Source organism: Plutella xylostella, chromosome Z (genome assembly GCF_932276165.1).
Source record: "Plutella xylostella chromosome Z, ilPluXylo3.1, whole genome shotgun sequence".
NCBI lineage: Eukaryota > Metazoa > Arthropoda > Insecta > Lepidoptera > Plutellidae > Plutella > Plutella xylostella.
In genome coordinates this window covers 8,572,340-8,591,311 of record NC_064012.1, presented here as the reverse complement: position 1 = coordinate 8,591,311, position 18,972 = coordinate 8,572,340, and the positions used below count along the sequence as shown (strand labels likewise).

General features: G+C 37.7%; 2 protein-coding genes across 2 annotated transcripts; one reads left to right on the top strand and one right to left on the bottom strand.

Annotated features, from left to right (window-relative positions):
- The first annotated feature begins 1,481 nt into the window (after window positions 1–1,481).
- On the top strand, window positions 1,482–10,865 carry LOC105380508 (sodium/potassium/calcium exchanger 3). The gene is made up of 11 exons (XM_048632908.1): window positions 1,482–1,856; window positions 2,243–2,361; window positions 3,069–3,171; window positions 5,030–5,217; window positions 5,903–6,050; window positions 6,749–6,850; window positions 7,370–7,528; window positions 7,827–8,042; window positions 8,418–8,519; window positions 9,371–9,492; window positions 10,398–10,865. Exons 1-11 carry the CDS (start codon window positions 1,703–1,705, stop codon window positions 10,608–10,610), a joined length of 1,626 nt encoding a protein of 541 aa, XP_048488865.1. The 5' UTR covers window positions 1,482–1,702; the 3' UTR covers window positions 10,611–10,865.
- Window positions 10,866–12,056: 1,191 nt separating this feature from the next.
- LOC105380509 lies at window positions 12,057–18,716 on the bottom strand. Its single transcript, XM_038121787.2, has 3 exons — window positions 18,264–18,716; window positions 13,159–13,219; window positions 12,057–12,950 (listed from the first exon to the last, which is right to left on the bottom strand). Exons 1-3 carry the CDS (start codon window positions 18,363–18,365, stop codon window positions 12,349–12,351), a joined length of 765 nt encoding a protein of 254 aa, XP_037977715.2. The 5' UTR covers window positions 18,366–18,716; the 3' UTR covers window positions 12,057–12,348.
- Between the last annotated feature and the right edge of the window lie 256 nt (window positions 18,717–18,972).

The following is an 18,972-nucleotide window of genomic DNA, read 5'->3' as shown; positions in this document are numbered from 1 at the left end:
ATTTGAGCAAACGAAACTTGGTTGTTTAAAGATTGTGCCTAAAGAGTTTTAGACGAAACGAGCCTTATGCCACATAAGTCTTGGCAAAGTGATGGTTCGGCCAAAAAAGTTTAGACCATACGAGTTATGCGAAATGAGTTTTGGTCAATAAAGATTATGCGAGATGAGGGGAACCCACAATTTATATTTTTTATGAAATTTCGGGTTATTAGTGTGCAGCTTAATGAAATAAAGATAAAGAAAGAAAGAAAAATGAAAATAAAGAGTACTTGTAGTAAAATGCCTTATATTTCCAATATTTAAGGTACTGTAAGCCCCTCACAGTATTCTACCCATTTTTTGTATTTTTTTACAAAAACTCTGAATATGTGCAGAAAATACATATAGGTACATACAGGGTGAAATTCCACATCCAACTAATTTACAAGTACACAATCCAGTTCTACAGACAGTATAAATTTATCAGTAGCTGAGAATAGTGCGTGCTTGAACGCATGTAGCTGTGCAACAGAAACCCACAGTTATCACCTTGGGTAAATATATTGATACATCATGTCAAACATAGGAAAGTTTCTTGGCTTCTTCAGGTGCTAATCTACAGATTAACCTACTGTTAAGTGGAATATTTTCGTGACCGACAAATTCTAATCTAGATTATTTACCTATATTTATTAATTCAACTTAGAACAAAACAGCTGATTATCTAATTTGGCCCTGAGTTAGTACTATCTATCTATGCCAATGTTTTTAATATTGTAATAAATTGTAACTCCCTATGAATTTAACGAAATTTAAACATAGATCTACACGAGCTTAACAATAAGTGACATAGGAAACGAATGGAAAGTATGAAAACTTTTTTCCAACGTACGATAATTTTTTTAGGAGTCACCTGTATATAAATAATTTCTGGGATTGCAGCCCTTTTCATAAGGCATGTTATGTTGAGAAATCTGAACAAGAAAGCGAATTCATTGCCCATACTTATAATATATTGAAATACCACCATACCTTCTTATCTTAAGAGCCGCAAAGCAATACGCATGGAAAGCAAAACTACTGAATTAAGAGGAAAAATATCCTAAGACAGGATATCTTAATACCTGCCGAGTAAAATTGGTTTCAGATAACAGACCTACGAGGCACATATGAAAACAGCGGTATCTGGCTGGAAAGACAACCTAAGTAAGTGGGTCTATAGAAATACATACAGTGGGTACCAATCATTGCGACTATTGTACCACCCTACATGGAGTATATGATCTCTGAAGAAAGTAGAGAATTTGCAATAACTGCAAAATGCAAGGGTATGGTTTGTATTAATTGTAAAATTATTTTCGTCCAGAACATTCTTACCGTGCCTAATCACACCAACCTAAATGTGAGAACTAATCGTAGCTAAAGGGTCCCTTATTTATTTACATTGTCCAAGATAACGAAAGATAACACTTTCAATGTCCATGTCTCACCAATCTATTTCCTTTAATCGGCCCAAGTTTCGTTCAGTAGTATCACCAGTATTGGCAGGCCAACACGTCGACTTGAGAAAACTTTTTCTCATTTCCTCTGCCAATGCTATCTAGCTGTATACACAGCAAATTATACGAGTTCTTCATTTGACAAAAGCTTCATCTAAACTCACTTTAGGGGGTTTTAAATTGTTACTTATTTAGTATTTAGTTAATTTAAAAGTAATTATTAGATGGCAAACATGTTGATAAGGACTAGACATCTACAGTGGAAACACCGTGTTGCAGTGATAATAAGAGTGGTTCTTTTCTTTGGTATACCAACTTGTTACTTGTTGTTTGGGGGCAGTGCAGACGGCGGCGATGATATTCAGCCGGTTGGGATAGGTAAACAAGCTTTTCTTTACAGCATTCAGGAACCATGCTAGATATTGTATTTTTTGGGATCCCAAGAGCCCATTACCCCATGTATCTGTAAATTTCAGAGAATTAATTAAATATACCAATCAAATATCTACTCCCAATATTTTTGCCCTATCTTTACCTGAATAATAATTATACCATTACACATATTGTTGTGTACCCCCGAATGTATTACCCCGAAACCTGTAAACAAAAATTATACAGCTACGTCTACACGCGTCTGAAGTCTAGCGACACCGTTGCTGACACTACCACTGCTGCAGGCTGGTTTTTTATGATGGTTCTCTTCTTTGTGATCAAATTAATGCTTTCTATTGAGTACTATCGAATAATGATGTAATGTGTTTCAGGAGAGCGAGTGCCGTCGCGCCACTTGATGGCGACGGCTCTGGACAAGGGGAAGAACTGCACCCCGGCGGCCATCTTGGAGTTCCCTCCCGACGGCTTCACTCGCTCTCAGAGGCAGCACGTACGAAACTATACTTACACTTACTATATTTTATACAGAGTGTAAACTTTGTACATACACTCACGAGAAATGAAAAACTTCCATTGACAATGGCACCAAATTACTCCTAAACGGAAAAGACTACGTTAATGATGCCGTCTGCCATGTTGAAGAACATCTAACAGCGCATCAGAATGTTAGGTACTAACGAAAGAAATTAATATTTTGATCAAATTCTAAATTAAATGTTAAAACAATTGGGGTTATTTTGGTGTTGACATTTTGTAAGTGGAACTTTGTCATTGCTCGTGAATGAAGTGTACCCTCCCGACCTTGGCGGAGCCGCCGTCGCGTCAGTGACAAAGACTACAGCTTGACTAGCTTTTGTCACCTGGTTCTATTTCACGTTACCCTGCTCGAACTCATTAGCTCCCTCGATATTGCTCAGTCGCCAAACCCCGTCTCGGAATTAACAATCTACTTACTCATCGTTAATAAATCCCTTTTTTAGATCGAATAATCCCTACTTACGTAAAAGAACCAGGAAACACTTTTGTATTTTAAGTTATTCCTTTCTAATTTACTATTTTAACATACCCTACGTCCGAATAATTTCTTAAATCAATTTATCGATTATTGAGTACATCGATGTCTCGGTACATTGACCTGCCTACCTTACCTTATAATACTCAATAAGTATATTAATTTAAAATTGTATCTTTTTTCAGGGTTTTATATTTATTCATTGCCTAGTGGCCCTGTACGGGTTTCTTCTATTAGGAGCTGTTTGTGAGGAGTATTTTGTACCAGCCATAGGAATCATATGTGACAGTAAGTACTTTTTTTATACAATTCATATAAATTATGCTCGCCTTACATGAGGCTAGCTTGAAAATCTAGTTCTTGAAGACATTTAGAGCAACTTGCACCAAAATCTTATACCTACATTCATGAAAAATCTATCCATATTAATTTATTTTTAGATTTAACTCTATATTAAAGCTAGAAGTATTAACTATCCTTTCTTGAAAAACGATTAAGCCTCGTATGACGAAGTACAGTTATTTTCATGTTGAGTGGCAGTCTGGTAAGTGTGTTCCTTCAGAAAATTATGAAGTGCCTTGCTATCCGAGCCTTCCTTTGAAAATGCAACAAAGTAATGTTTGAAGAAAACTATCAATGTTACAACACTCGTAGATATCGGATACAAATATTAAATATGAATTGCGTATTTACCTACCTAATGGAAATATTATTACTATTTATTACATTATTACCTACCTACTATCGCATTAACCGATAACACTGAGAGACTCTCGAAGGGAAATTATCAAGTCAAGGATCAAAACTAATACTAAGCAACATATTAGTAGGCAAATAAAGATAAAATAATAAATATAATCAATTTCTTGTCTAAAACAGACGGTAGCAACAATGCTTCTATCAAATTAATTCACTAAATTATATAAAAATATACCTAATGATGCACTAATTTAATCACAATAGTCGATTCATCATAATCATTATCAGAACTGTCTGCTTGATTAGTCTTAGAAATTATGAAATGCTGGAGTTTATTTTTAGGAATCCAATCGAGAATTATGACAATAATTTATCAATTATTACCAAAGCAATTACATAGGTATATACTTAGTACACAATCCCTCTTAATTCTATATTCGTTAGTAGGTATATTGGTTTACACCTTCTTCCCGTTGTAAACTTTGAGGATCTACGGCCTACGGAATCCTGAATAACTTGTCACCAAAAAACGCTCCCTTGCGATCTTGCGGTCTTTTGGAAATTTAAACGAAATTTTATTGTATCAAAAGTTTAACCTCATATTTTTTTAATCAAATTTATATAATTTAATACATGTATCCATAAAAATCTAGTATATTTATCCTTTTGAGCCGTACCGGTAATTTTCAAATCAAATATTCGTTTATTAATATTAGTAAGATCTTATCTAATCGAAAGATTTTGGGAAGTATTATGTTCCTTGATTATTTTGCAAGTCATTTCTGCCACATTTGTTTGACATTAGAGGCTTTTTAAATATAGTATTAGGTACTTTTATCGAATAATACGTTTTTATACTATATTAAAATTATATACATATACAAAATTTTAACAAAAATAAACAATTTATAGCCAAAATAAAAATTTCACTCAAATAAAGATAGAGGAAAAAACACATAATACCATGAATACCTCACATTACAGAAGAATTTGAAAAAAGTCCGTTTCTCAAAATTTGCAACTTCATACTTTAACCCTTGTTACTTCTTTGGTTGGAAGTGCATCTCAATAATATTATAAAAGGGTCAGCGAGTCGTTTCATAAAGCCACAATGAGTCTGTTATTGACACCGAGGTTCAATGCGCCGAGCGCTGAACTTTGATGCAATGGACCCAGCACAAATACATACATACATACATCAATCATTCATACATAAGAATGACCTATCCCAAGTAAATAACTTCTGATAATTCCATAAGGTCGCTTAACACCATCTGGCTGAACGATAGAAAAATCTCGATCACGACATACAAAAACGCGTTCCCATCAATGAATCATCAAGAGCTATGCCACACATAGATTCATACGCCAAACTTATAACACGCCTTATTGATCCATAACACAATAAACAACTTCCCCAAAATTTAAAAGAAATAAACAATTCCAGAGCTAAACATGGCGGAAGATATAGCAGGGGCCACGTTTATGGCAGCGGCGAGTTCTAGTCCGGAGCTGTTCATCAACTGTGTGGGGACCTTCGTGACTGAGGGAGACCTGGGGGTGGGTGCCATCGTGGGCTCAGCTGTCTTCAACGTGCTCGCCGTGCCCGCCTGTTGCGGCATACTCGCTAGTAAGGTGAGACAATGAGGTCCAATGCAAGCGCTAGATAAACTAACTGCTGATGTTGCAAGATAAGCATGCATCTAGCAATTAAAACAGCATTTATTATTGTTTGATGATACGCTTTACTAATTTATAAGTATTTCGTATTCTTTTGCGAATGTTAAGCTGTGCGTTTGTGTGTAAAAGAAAAGTTGTTATTTCTAAACGTGTCTTGCAGAAGCTGCCTGTAATGACCAAGGATCGGTCGAGGCTTGCCATAACCTGGGATTTGCCACAAGCAATCACCTAGGTATTAATTTAAGGATTTCTTATGGCATTTCTTAAATTAATTTTAATACATTTTATATTAAATAATAATTAAAGTAGATCCTAGTATTCCCAAAGTTTGTCGAAATAATACCTACAAGTCAGCTTTACTGAAACACTCACTTCACAACTCTCTATCTATAAATCAGAATTTTGACATGTTTTCTATCTACTTACCTATGTTAAACAGATAAACCCATTGAAGCGAGTATAGCCTTCGGTATAGCACTTAATTTACTATCAACTAACAACAAAAATTCAATTCCGAAAATTCAAACATAATCATAATAGGTAGGTATCTACATACTTCAACATATTATACTACCGCTGCCTCAATGGGTTTACCTACGTCTCTACATCCTCACACCTGACCTGATATCTCCCACTCCAGGCGATAGACCTGGACTGGTGGTCGGTGTCTCGGGACTGCCTCATGTACGCCGTGGCCGTGGTGGCTCTGATCCTAACACTGCTGGACGACATGGTCTGCTGGCAAGAGGCACTGCTGCTTGTCCTCATGTATATCTTCTACATACTTGGTAAGGGCTTTTGCGATTTTATTAGTGTTATAAATATGTCTTTGACTGCAATCCCCGAAGAGGTAGTCACATTGGCAAGCCACCGTCTATTATTTGTATTTACCTACATTTGTATCGCCTTTTTTTATTTATTTATTTATTAATGAAGCATGGAAAACCAACAGCATGGAATTATAGAACTAGGAATAGTTAAATTAATAGTAACAAACATGCCAGTTAAAGGTTTTCACATATAGATATAGTTTAAATGAGTGCTATGCACTTCGGGTGGAAAAACTTAGGATCTAAAATCTAAATGTTCAGGTTTCATCATTATGTTTTCCTTCTCCATAAGAGTACGTGGTATAATTGTACACAAATGCCTTATTTAATTATTTTAATGTTAAATGGCAGAATTCGAAGGCATGGACTCACGAATAAGGGTCGAGCATCTTAACCGTTCCGCCACCACAACTCTTAATTAATGCTTAGTTCAGTATTAATGTTACACTGTATACAGTGTAATTACTGTTGTTTGATAACTACATACTTCGCACCCCTAGATTAAAAATGATCTAAATATTTTTTGGTTGTGTCGGGAAATGGTAGGTTAGTGGTTTGGTTCGATTTGGTGACATTATTAGTGACCCAAAAAATAATGTAATTATAATATAACTCAGACCAACTACAAATAATTTAACATGAATTGATCTTTTCAGCCATGGTGTTCAATGGAAAGCTGTCACGTTTCGTCCGAAGTGGGTGCTGTGGATTCAACAAGCCCAAGCCGTATACGGAAGTTACGCCTCTGTTGGCTAAAGGTAGTCTAGTACTGTCTTATACATAGTTGACCCAAATATAAAGTCAGTCATCAATCACAGAAGCAATAATAATTTGCAGATACAGATACTGTTTACAAACATTCTTATAGAACTGTCCTAAAGCTATCCTTATCAACTTCAACATTGTACCGTACATACATAATATGCAATTATACCTATGTATGTGCGGTAAGAAAGCGTTATACCACGAGTTGGCATTTAACGTAAGCACCGTGGTCGGAAGTGATGCCTTACGATACGAGTTACGAGTACTAGTCAATGAGAGCCTTACCGGTCGAGGTCTAGAGGTCAACTGCCGGCTTCCCAACGAAGAACACCAAGTTATGCAGAACTTAACTTCTATGACTTGCAGCACTTATATATATACATATACGAATACTAATATAAAAAAGGTCAAAATATCAATGAGTGGAACCTAAGTCCATGCTTAGGTTTTACTTAGAAAATTAAAGAAGAAAAATAATATTTACCTTCTTACTAATCTCATTATTTTCACAGAAAAAGCATTGGCATCTCCTCGTTTCGTGAATGGGTCTTACGCACAGTCCAACCTAGTGAACGGATCTTCGTACACCAATTTGAACGGCGCTGCCCATCATCACATGGAAAATGGCACGGCTGTGGACGCGGAGAAGCGAAGCGTTGGTAGCGATTTAGGTATGATACAAATATTAAAATAACTAAAATGCACTCATCATCACGACCGATCACGTCACCACTGCTGAAGCACGGTCTCCTTCCAATGAAGGAAGGGTTCTTAGGCCTAGTCCACCACGCTGGCCATATAATACATAGGTCCTTCTCTGAACTCTCGGCACTTCACTAGGTCAAAGTGTTTTGATTTGTTACCATTTACTAAAGTGAATATATGTAGTATATTTTGTTACAAAAAAGCCATTATGTACCCTGTTTAAAAAAATGTTTCAATCACTAACTCCCTTAACCCTTTCACCAGAATCAAGTACAGAGTCCATCTGGAGCTGGCCGGGAGATAAGTCCTCGACATTCTCGAAGCTGTACTGGATGGTGACGTGGCCCATCAGGTTCCTGCTGTGGACCTCCATCCCTGACTGCCGGAACCACCCCAACCTCGTCGCCCTGTGTTTCATGATGTGCATCGCGTGGATCGCCACCGTGTCTTATTTGGAGGCGTGGATCATCACTGTTATTGGTTAGTATAGGAAGGAACTAAGAGTGAAGTTTCAAGTATAGCTTATGAGCATACAGCGCTTTTTTAACACCCTGTAGGTACCTATATGTATAGATAGCTAGATGGCCTAATTCTGCGAACTTATTATTTAGCGACTTTCTTAGTTTGTCGTCGACACAAGAAGATAAATACCTGTTAGTTAGTTAAAGAAGTTAGTTTTTACAACGCAAGCGAAGAATCCAGCTCTCAGTAGTTAGAAAAAGGTTATTTCTTATTTCCATAAACTTAACTTTTTAATGCTTTAATCATCAGTAAGTAGGTACTGTCTATCGTTCGAAGAAATAATCGAATCAAGTGAACACCTATATAAATGTGATGTCTAATAATAATTTGCAGGAGACACGCTGAATCTTCCAGACAGCATCACGGGCCTGACGATACTGGCGGCCGGCACCAGCCTCCCTGAAGCCATCTCCAGTGTCGTAGTCACCAACCAAGGTAATTAAACTTATTGACTCAATCCCCCGATCGTTGTAAGGATCGTCTAATTTTAATAAACTATGCTACTCCTGAAGGCCTATCACGGACTTACGTGGTAATTCGATACTACACAAAAATATGGAAAAAGTACCACAGCACACTACCACTACACTAAATAAATTACTATGCATATCAATCTTTTGTTATGTCCGATTGGTACTAAGTACATTTGATACTGTGAACTCATGATATAACCGCCATGGAAACAATAAATTTTCTAAACGTTGGTACACTTTTACTATCCATAATGCACGCACGATTTATTAAATTGTTAACTGTTTGTATCTATATGTAAATGTAAGTACATATTGACTATTTGAAAGTCTGTTGTATAACGTAAAGTAAACAATATCAAACATTCATAAAATTGAACTCTGTATTGTTAGGCAACTAGGCACGATCCAGGCCTAGACTATAATATCGGGTTTCTCATAAAGTTACCTAGGATCATTGGAATTTCCTTCATCTTGTTTCTAAAATAACTAAGTAAGTAAGCTAAATTACTTTGAAGACGTTTTTGCATATGTAGTGGTAATTTTTGTTCATCCGAAGTTACGGTTGAATTTAGGGTACAATGTAATAACAATGATAGGTAAAATTAAATCAAAATGTAAATTTTCGAATCAATGATCCCTGTAAATACGCAATCCCACTACATATACAAAAACGTCTCCAAAGTAATTTACCTGTACCTACCTGCTTATCTAGATTCATGGTAAGTATAATAATATGACCATGGGTAGATTAAAAAAACACATCACATCATAGCAAATCTAAAACTAAAACATATTAATATTAATTATTTCCAGGCCACGGCTCCATGGGTATCAGCAACTCCATAGGCTCCAACACGTTCGACATCCTGCTGTGTCTAGGCCTGCCGTGGCTGATCAAGTCGCTGTTCTACCCCGCCACCCCCGACCATCACTGGGTAAGAGCATCATGGAAATATATGTGCAAATAATAAGTACCTACCTAATAATATGAGGGGATATTTCCTGGGTAAGAGCAGCGTAGTCAACTACTGGCAAATAATAATAATAATATGTATCCCAGCACTGGGTAAGAGCATCATGGAACGCAAAATGGAAATAATAATAATTATATGGTTTATTATTAAACTACCCACTATATATTGTACTTATTTAATTAACGTGTAATATTGAATAAGTTTGTGTATTGTATAAAATATAAATAAGTATAATTAGTTATTAAGTACCTAATTACGTGGAATGATTCATCACGGACAAATCTCTGTGATTTTTGTGATGCAATGATATAAGTAATCAATAATTCTGTAAAATAATTTGATAAATAAATAATAAAAAAATAAATAATAATAATAATATGTTTCCCACATATTATTATTATTATTTATTTTTTTATCACCTGGGTAAAAGCAGCTTAGAACTTTACGTGCAAATAGTAATAATATATGTATGTGGAGCGATGTCACACACGGCCATTCGACTTCAAACTAGGCAGAGCCTGTAACATGGGTATCGGACAGCTGATATATTATATTTACATAGATACATAGATAGATCTATATTCATAATACTAACACCCAAGACCCGAGAGCAAATATCTGTTTTAAAACTTAACTTACAAATCTATCTAATAGAAGAACTGAAGACATGATATGATTTGCGATGGTCGTTCAATGCTTTGCCCGATGTTCGGGGGGTATACCTACTTTTTACTCGGTGTTTGTCTCATAGGGCTTGGCATATACCATACTACCATACATTTGACCGCCGGATAACACACACGAAATGAAATCGGAAGCATAAGGTCGACACTCGATAATTAACACCATCTATTATTTTGTTTCAGGTGACGATAAATTCTAGCGGCATCTCCTACAGCGCTATATCGCTGCTTTCCACCCTTTTTGCGCTGTATGGCTGTTTAGCGCTGAATAAGTTCAGCCTGGACTGGCGGGTTGGGGTCACCTGTGCTGTGATATATCTGGGCTTCGTCATATTGGCAGCGCTGCTAGAGCTCAATGTATTCTTTGTTGTCAATCTGCCTGTTTGCCCGCATTAGAATTAAGTAAGAACTACACAGTCTTAATTAAGGTGTACTTAAAGACATGAATGAGGTGATAAAACTATCTACTGCATAATATTTTTTTTTACTATTAAATGACTAAAAACACAAATTTTGAAATGGGACGTCTACCTAATAAAACATAGGTACAATAAAATAGTTTATAGTCATATAAATTTAAGAAAGAAAATAGAAATTGAAGTGTTGTTATTTGCAGTGAAATTAATGAATTTGCGATTTGTCCTCATAACAGTTGCCCGAGCACAGGATTCGAAACCTCCGTTTACGTTGCGTATTGGTTGCGTATCGTCAAATGTCACTGTCAAAATGTAAGGCAAATTTGTTAGTTCCAAAAGTGGCATTTGTTTTTTCCATGTTAGGTGGAATTTCACCAAACGCTAAACGTATTTAGTAGCCTGTCATACGTCTACCAGTTAGTACAAAATGTATTTAAAATTTGATTTAAATACGTTTAGCATTTGGTAAAAGCGACCCTTCGTGTAGATTCGAAAATAGTATCGAATCCTATGCTCGCGCCTCAGCTTTGACTAGGTTTAAGTAGGTGTGTACCTACTAGGACGTAAGAATTTTTCACGAAATACACTAAATTATTAACCTAAATCGAATCATTATCATCGGCTGAGTAATTACGTGCTACTACATAAGTTTGTAACTAACATAAGCATATATTTCTGTTCTTTTACTTTTAGGAGTTTTAGGGACTACATTTAGGTACTGTTGAACTGGTGTTAGTAAATAAGATCTATCTATAATAATATTAAAATATTAAATACCGTTTGTTACTAAGAAATGAATCTTTTTTATAATTAAATGTTTTGTATTCAGTATACTATCTTCTACCTTGTTTCCGAAGAAAAGACCGTGGGAATATCAAATTTCACAGGCTAATTAGGTACCTAAGTTTTTGTTTACGATGCCAAATCAGTGTCAATTACTCCCTAATTAAATGTAAATCAGAACAGAGGGCGGGGATCAATGGCACAGATCTTTGTTTTGCTTGAATGATGTAAGACCGAAGCCTCATACATAACGCGGCAAACGACAATTATTTCATACTGAGTGCGCTCAACTTTTCCTTCTGGAGCGTAAAAGTGTAAAAACGAAAACAATACGTACACACAGTCGACATATGCAATTAGAGACGGCATCACGCGAGTGATGCGCACGCGTAGGCACCTACCGGCGCTGCTTATCATACATCTACTCGCCACCGTCTCCGAACCTATGCCGGATAAGGCCTAACAGGTTCTACGATCAGGTTATCTACACTTCCTTCCATTGTACCGGAAAACATTCACGTAGCTTCAGTACCTATTCGTAACTCACAATGATTATTCAATACCCTTCGACCCGCGGAACTTTACTTACATATGCCTTACGTAATGTTTCCGGTATCTCACGACTTTAGAACAACAACAGAATAAAACACAATCTCGTAACATGTTCAATCACATTTTATAAAAATACGCAACCCATAAATTAATAAACGCAATCAACATATACATAATACACTTGTACCTAAGTTTTTACCAGCTATTTAATTACAACTAATTCAGTTTCATATGATCGCGTGCGCGTGAAGTGCGGTGTAATGACAAAAATCGCAATTAGCCCGTTGGAACGGAGACAAGCGGAATTCAGCTGCGTTTGAACATAAATGCATGCAACCATGAAACTGGCAAGTAATTACGACACAATACGTAACAGAGGGGGTCTACCCCGTGAGCCGCGGGAAGAAGGAGAGTAGCCGGCTCCAGAGCGAGGGCCGGCGCGTGGGCGCGGCGTAGGTGACGGGCAGCGAGGTGGGCATGCACACGCGGTAGGGCTTGGCGGCGCCGGGGCCCACAAAGGGGTAGGGGTGCTTGGCGAGCGGCGACGCGGACGTGCCCACCAGGCTGATGGTGGGCCGCGGCGCCGACGCGCTCTTCACCGACAGGCGCTGGCTGGCGCCTCCCAGCAGCAGTACGGGGATGCCCCCGGGCTTGCTCCACTTGGTCGGCGGCGTGGTGGAGGGCGACGACCGCGGCGTCGGCCGGGCGGTGGTGGTGGAGGTGGTCTCGATAATCTCGTGGTAGACGGATTCGTCATAGTCCTTCGTTTCGTCGGCGAGGGGCGCGACGAACACGACCTGGCGCAGGCTGTTGATGTCCTGCACGAGCTTGGCGTGCTCCTTGACGATGTCGTCGGTCTCGGTGAACAGGTGGTCGAAGCGCTTCTGTATCTCGAGCGCGTTGAGCGGCGTGGGCGAGGTGGATACGCCCGCTCCGCCCGGCGGCAGGGCCGCAGACACTTTCAGCTTCTTCTGTAGTCGCCAGGCTGCAGTGACAAAACAAAATGGGTCAAGAATGGTACTGTTGTGTTTTTGATCTGTTGGGAGAGTCTGCCCTGGAGCCTATGATCACTATTTTTTGATCACCTACAACGGCCACAACAGGAACAACCACAACATTGCCCAACCGCTGCAAGGGCTGTATGTAACTAAACTTTAGTACAAATTGCAATAATCAAGCTTAGATAAAGTTACCTTCACTTTTTGTCCTGGCTGGCACCATGGTCACCTTCATCGGCATCTCGTAGCAGTTCATCTGTAAAGACACACACGGGCTCTATTAGGAAACGTGGCTATTTCCTGGTGGTTACAGGTACAATTTCGCTCGCATTATTATCGTCTATTAGAAATTAACAGAGTAAGGTCATTAACTCGCGAGTGCGGTGAACAATGCAAGAACTCGCCAGCAGTTCGCAAGCGTGACGTGATTAGATAATGTGCGACAAAAAGTGCGAGCACCACGACAGACACTCGGCCACAGTTTAAACGCTCCTATAGAATTTACTGGAATTGAGGAATCTTTCATTGAATCATCCTTTTGGTCTAGTGTCGGTATATTGAACCTGCTAATAAGTTACCTACCTACCTTGAGGATATGAGCAAGCAAATGCTGTACTCAGTCGTTTTAGAGTTAACGCATGTAGATAATGAAAATCAACCCTTTTTAGGTATGAAGCATCTCAGAGTCCAGAGAGTTGACCACCTGATGAACATCTTTAAAACTAAGGTATAATGTCCAATAGACTAGTCTTCTATTTGAATCCTGCAAGTGTACAAGTGGTGAAGGACATGGAGACTTCCAGCCTAAAGAGACGATGATAAAGAGATACGATACCTAAACCTAACTATAGTATATCGAAGTTTAAAGTTAACACACAACGTCTGAAGTTCTGTCTTGCGCAATGAACCAAGGTACCTATATAAGTACAGTTCCGAAACCGATGATGATAAAAGCATACTTGTTTATCTCATTAACTACAGTATGTATGTATCAGATATTTCGTGAAGATATTAAATTTCGTAGGAAGCTAATGACAGGAAAAATCGCTATTGCAAAAGGATTTATATTTTCCAGTCGCTGAGCATCATGATTAATATCAACTTAGCCATAGCGCACGCATCTGAAAAGCGAAAAACTAACTTCCTCGTGTAAAAAATAATAGCTAATTAGCGTATCTATTGCGATACCTATCTTTATTGTTTAATAAATGGCTGTTATACGCTGGATTTTCCCTAGGTTAGTTCTCTAATTAACTTTGTTTGATAATTACATTGCCTGATACACTTACTTACCTATCAGACGATTTTTCCTGATTTCGATGGCACATTAATAAAATTCGCAACGTTGAGTATCGTTCGCGTAATCGGCATATAAAAAACCATTATGTCAATTAGAGAATTATGTAGATTGGCCTTTTGCATGTACCGTGATAATTTATATCTGGCGACTGTCCGCCGAGTATAAATTAGATCGCCACTCGTACTTATTAATTCGCCATTAATAATTGTACTTAATATGTTAATTAAGAATTTCGACTACTGACTTTTCCAAGGCAACGTACGTAACTACGTTTACGGGGACTTTTCAGCTCACTCTTGTTTCTTCGTTTGATTTTATCAAGTACAGTTTCACAACTTCTTTTTCTTGTAGGTACCACAATATGCCGTCTAATTTACCACCATAATATCGGAAAGACTCTCTACCTCTATGTGCCGAGTGAATCAAGCGAAAACGACTTATAAGACCTATTATGTCCTACTCTTATCCACAACTTATAGGGTATATGCATAGTAAAGTAGATATCTATATTATACTGTATCTCAGAGTGTGGAGGAAAAAGTAGGTCAACTAAATTAAGTATGACATTTGACTATTTTTTTAAATAATAAGTAACTACTAACTAACAAGTACTTATTACTTCCATGTTAACAATAACACTGGTCAACGATATATTTTTTTCTCCGATTTTTCTAAATGTTATCGAGCAAGTACATCATATTATGTGTTTAAGGAAGTATAATTATTTACTATCACTACCTACTAAGGGGCCGTCCATTAATCACGTGAGGTTGTTTTTCTCATTTTTTGACCCCCCCCTCCCCCCTGGTGATATTTGGTGAGGTTTGGGACCAACCCCCCCTCCCCCCCCCTGAATCACGTGTATTTTTTGGAAGTCTATGTAAAGGCTATTTTTGTCTAGAAAAAATATAACGAAAATTGCGTTTTGAATTAAAAAACATTTATTTATTAACCGCGGCGCGCGGGGAGACGTTGCTTAGAAACGGTGGGCGAGTCAATCAAGGTCATACTACAAATCGTAATTTTTTTTGCGCCATTAAAAATTTCGGTTTAGAAATATCTAGCGCTTTTTGACAAAAAATTAATACACGTGATGTCTAACGAGACCCCCCCTCCCCCCTCGTGATGTTTCGTGAGGTTTTCCGTACCCCCTCCCCCCCCCCTTTGAGCCTCACGTGATTAATGGACGGCCCCTAATAGGTTTAGCTTTTAAAATATACAAATAAGGTTTTTTGACTATAAGTCCGGCAGTCAACTCATCCGTGATCTGTCCATGTATACCTGTAGGTACATAATGATAATCCTTGCCGATATTTAAAAATGTAGCTATCCATATAACGTAACCTAGGCATAACGACCAACCGAGTCTCCTGTGTGTGTTCGTGTTTTAACATTAGACCATACAAGCAGTTCTGGCTTCTGGAAACCTACTAACGTGTATACAATTATATGTCCCAGCAAGGTACGATGTATGTGTTAGTTTAGTTATTAATCTAAGATGCATACAAACTCTTATCTTATACAGTTTGATCAACTTATGAACTCTAGTAGAGCTCTTTGATGTCATAAGAACGTTACATCCATGGGAAAAGTTGTATAAAAAATATTCAATAGATTATGATGAAGAATTCTCGTAATACTTACAAAGAAAGTGATAGAGCCACAGATTCTAGACAATGTGTGGTTGGTCTCAAATATAAAATTTACCAATGTACGAGTAATAAAGTGGAATCCTAATCTTAACTAATATTATAAATGCGAAAGTAATTGTGTCTGCCTGTCTTTGTCTGTTACTCTTTCACGCCAAAACTACTGAACGGATTTGAATGAAATTTGGTATACATATGGTATAGACCCTGGAAAAGAACATAGGCTACTTTTTATCCCGGAATTACTACGGGAAAACTAAAGGAAAACTAAACTTAAGTGAAGCGAAGCTCGCGGGTACAGCTAGTAATTTATAAATTAACTATTCCTAAGGTTTATCCGGCTACTTATGAGCCGCAAAATAATCGAGTGAGCGCATTTCACTTAAAATATTAACGTTTTTAGACGCCATGTTTGCCGTGCGCCTAATTGTTTTGGTGGAGTAGTAGTAGATGAGTAGTAGTTAGGTACGAGTAATATTCTGGTGTGCTGTTAATGTAACTCAATATTGCAGTAGCTAGCCTTTTCCGTTTAGGAGTAATTTTGTAGTACTGAAACTTTTTATTGCTCGTGGGTGTAGGTAGATATTATGTTATGTTATGCGTAAAGAGAATTAAACCCAAATTATGTTATTTATAAGCGTTATGTTTATGACAACTAAGGTAAACAATAAATAATAATCCGGTAATGAGACTGATAAGTGATCAGACTGGCTAACTAATCCTTTCACCGTGGTAGCAAATCAATGTAATGTAAAAATAATGAAAAAAACTAAAAAAAAAATACATCGTGTAAAAAAAATTTGGAACATAAACGGTAGGTACAATCTCAAATCGAATCCAATCCTTGGGTAGGTTACTCGACTAAGCAGATCGAAGCATACATTACTATGGCAGAAGCAACTTCGACCAGGAAGCTGCTAGGCGCAAACGACAGTGTTGGTCTCCATACTGGTTGCATCGAAACATCATCGTCATTCCTCCAAATCGGAAGACAAACGTCTTCTATCAGAGCTTCCTGCCGGTGATGACGTATGGTTCAGAAACGTGGACTCTGGCGGTTTCACTGGTCAACTGATTTAAATTCGTTCAATAGGCAAGGGTTGAGCTTGCTCGGGGTTTCTCTGGAGGACTAATTCAAATAAAATATGTGATGACCGAGAAACGAGATCTCAAGTGTCGACCACGAACTGCAAGCGTAGCGTGGGACGCCTTCCGCACGCTGGAACTTATACAAGTACCGGTAGCGGCTGGCGGAGGAAAGCTGAAGCTAGTTTTGTGTTGTGGCGGTCTTTGGGAGGGGCCTATGCCCAGCAGTGGCATATACCGACGGGCCGCTGATGATAAGGAATAAGAATATTATAATATCTTGGCCCTTTTTCGAAATTGAGTAAAAACTTTATTGAGGAGTCTGTGATGTTCAATACACACCGAGTCCAACACTAACAACAGAACATCTAACAACAGACTAACGACTACGAAATACATTCGACGACGGAATTAATGTTTTGTTAAAGCATGGTGAGACCCTCACTAACCCTAGCACTCCGTTAGATACTGTAACAGGCAGGGATGTTAATTATGTAAGAGTATACTTAGTGAAACTAGGCCTTAGCTTCTCTGGTACCCTATGGATGACCTCTCAAAACTAGGTATATTAAACGAGGAATTTTTGCACAGGTGTCAGTCACTAACCACAATGGGTAATCTGATCATCAATATTACATCCGGTAATAAACACAAATTGGGCATTGTATAGCCTTAACTCTATTTTAGTACGCTAACTTACAGGATCTTCAAGCATTTAAGTAAATTGATCATACCTTCCTATATGTAGGTACCTACGTGGTTCACTTCGTTATGAAGCATTGTCTTCTTACCTACTGAATAATTAACTAGATTACACTTTAATATTTACAAGCTAATTAATGCCGTTTAACGTATTTAACACTTGTCTTGTTACAATTAACGCACGTGATAATATCGAAAGTGAACGTGTAAGTTAATTTACTTAAATATTCAACATAGCCTAGGTATTCGCATGTATTTTTAAAAACATTGTTTATCGAATTAGAAATTTCCATTAAGCCTAGGGCTTTCGACAACAATATATACCGAAATCAATGGCTATGGCTGTTAACGTGTAAGTATATCGTAGTTTATTTTCTCTATGCGTGTAAGAATGTATTTGTATAGTTGTACACGATTGTTTTGTATTTTTTACGTTTGGTAAGTACTTCTAAAATGTAACATATTTTTAAATAACTTTATGTAAACAAAAATTAGATATCGCGAAGCAAAATTACACAGTACCTAAAGAGAGGGTTATCAGATAGTTATCACTCATCACTTACCTCCAAGGTCGGCATGTAAACCCGCCGTGGATTGTAGATCCTGAAGGCTATTGCTTCAGACAGAAGCAACAGCACAATCTGGAGCACCTGATGGCAACGCATTTTTGTCTCTACTGAGGGATCAAACGCAACGGGCCTCCCCCCACGGCTGGCTGGTGGGAAAGTAGAGGTGCAGTCGAACTATCGATAGTCGCTCCGCTATTCTACTAAGGTATGCCTGATGAATGAAATGATGTCTGGTTTTACCTCGTACGTATACGATACATAGATAGACACAAGCTCTATTAATAGCTAGATTTAGTAAGCACTTGGGTGTTGGGTGTATTATGTATAGGTAAGGTACTACTTCTCTACTTTGCAGGCCGTACCATGTCAGGTACCAGAGATTTCGGAACCTATTCCTACGTTATAAAACTACAGCGTATTCTCACATTCTCAGCGACCGGCATTTTCGTTGAGTACCTACAGCCAAATGTGTTAAAAATCTATGCATAATATTGGACCTAAGTATTATCCGATTATTATTATAACTATGCATAATGAAGAAAAAAATATATGGATGGTATTACGCCTAAGAATTAATTATTGTAAATTTGAATTTCTTAGATACCTATCTTTTGATATCATTTATCAATCGTTATCTTCACTTTTGGTTTTCTCATCATAACTTCGATGATCTAAAAGATAAGATGACGATTCTATCGCATAT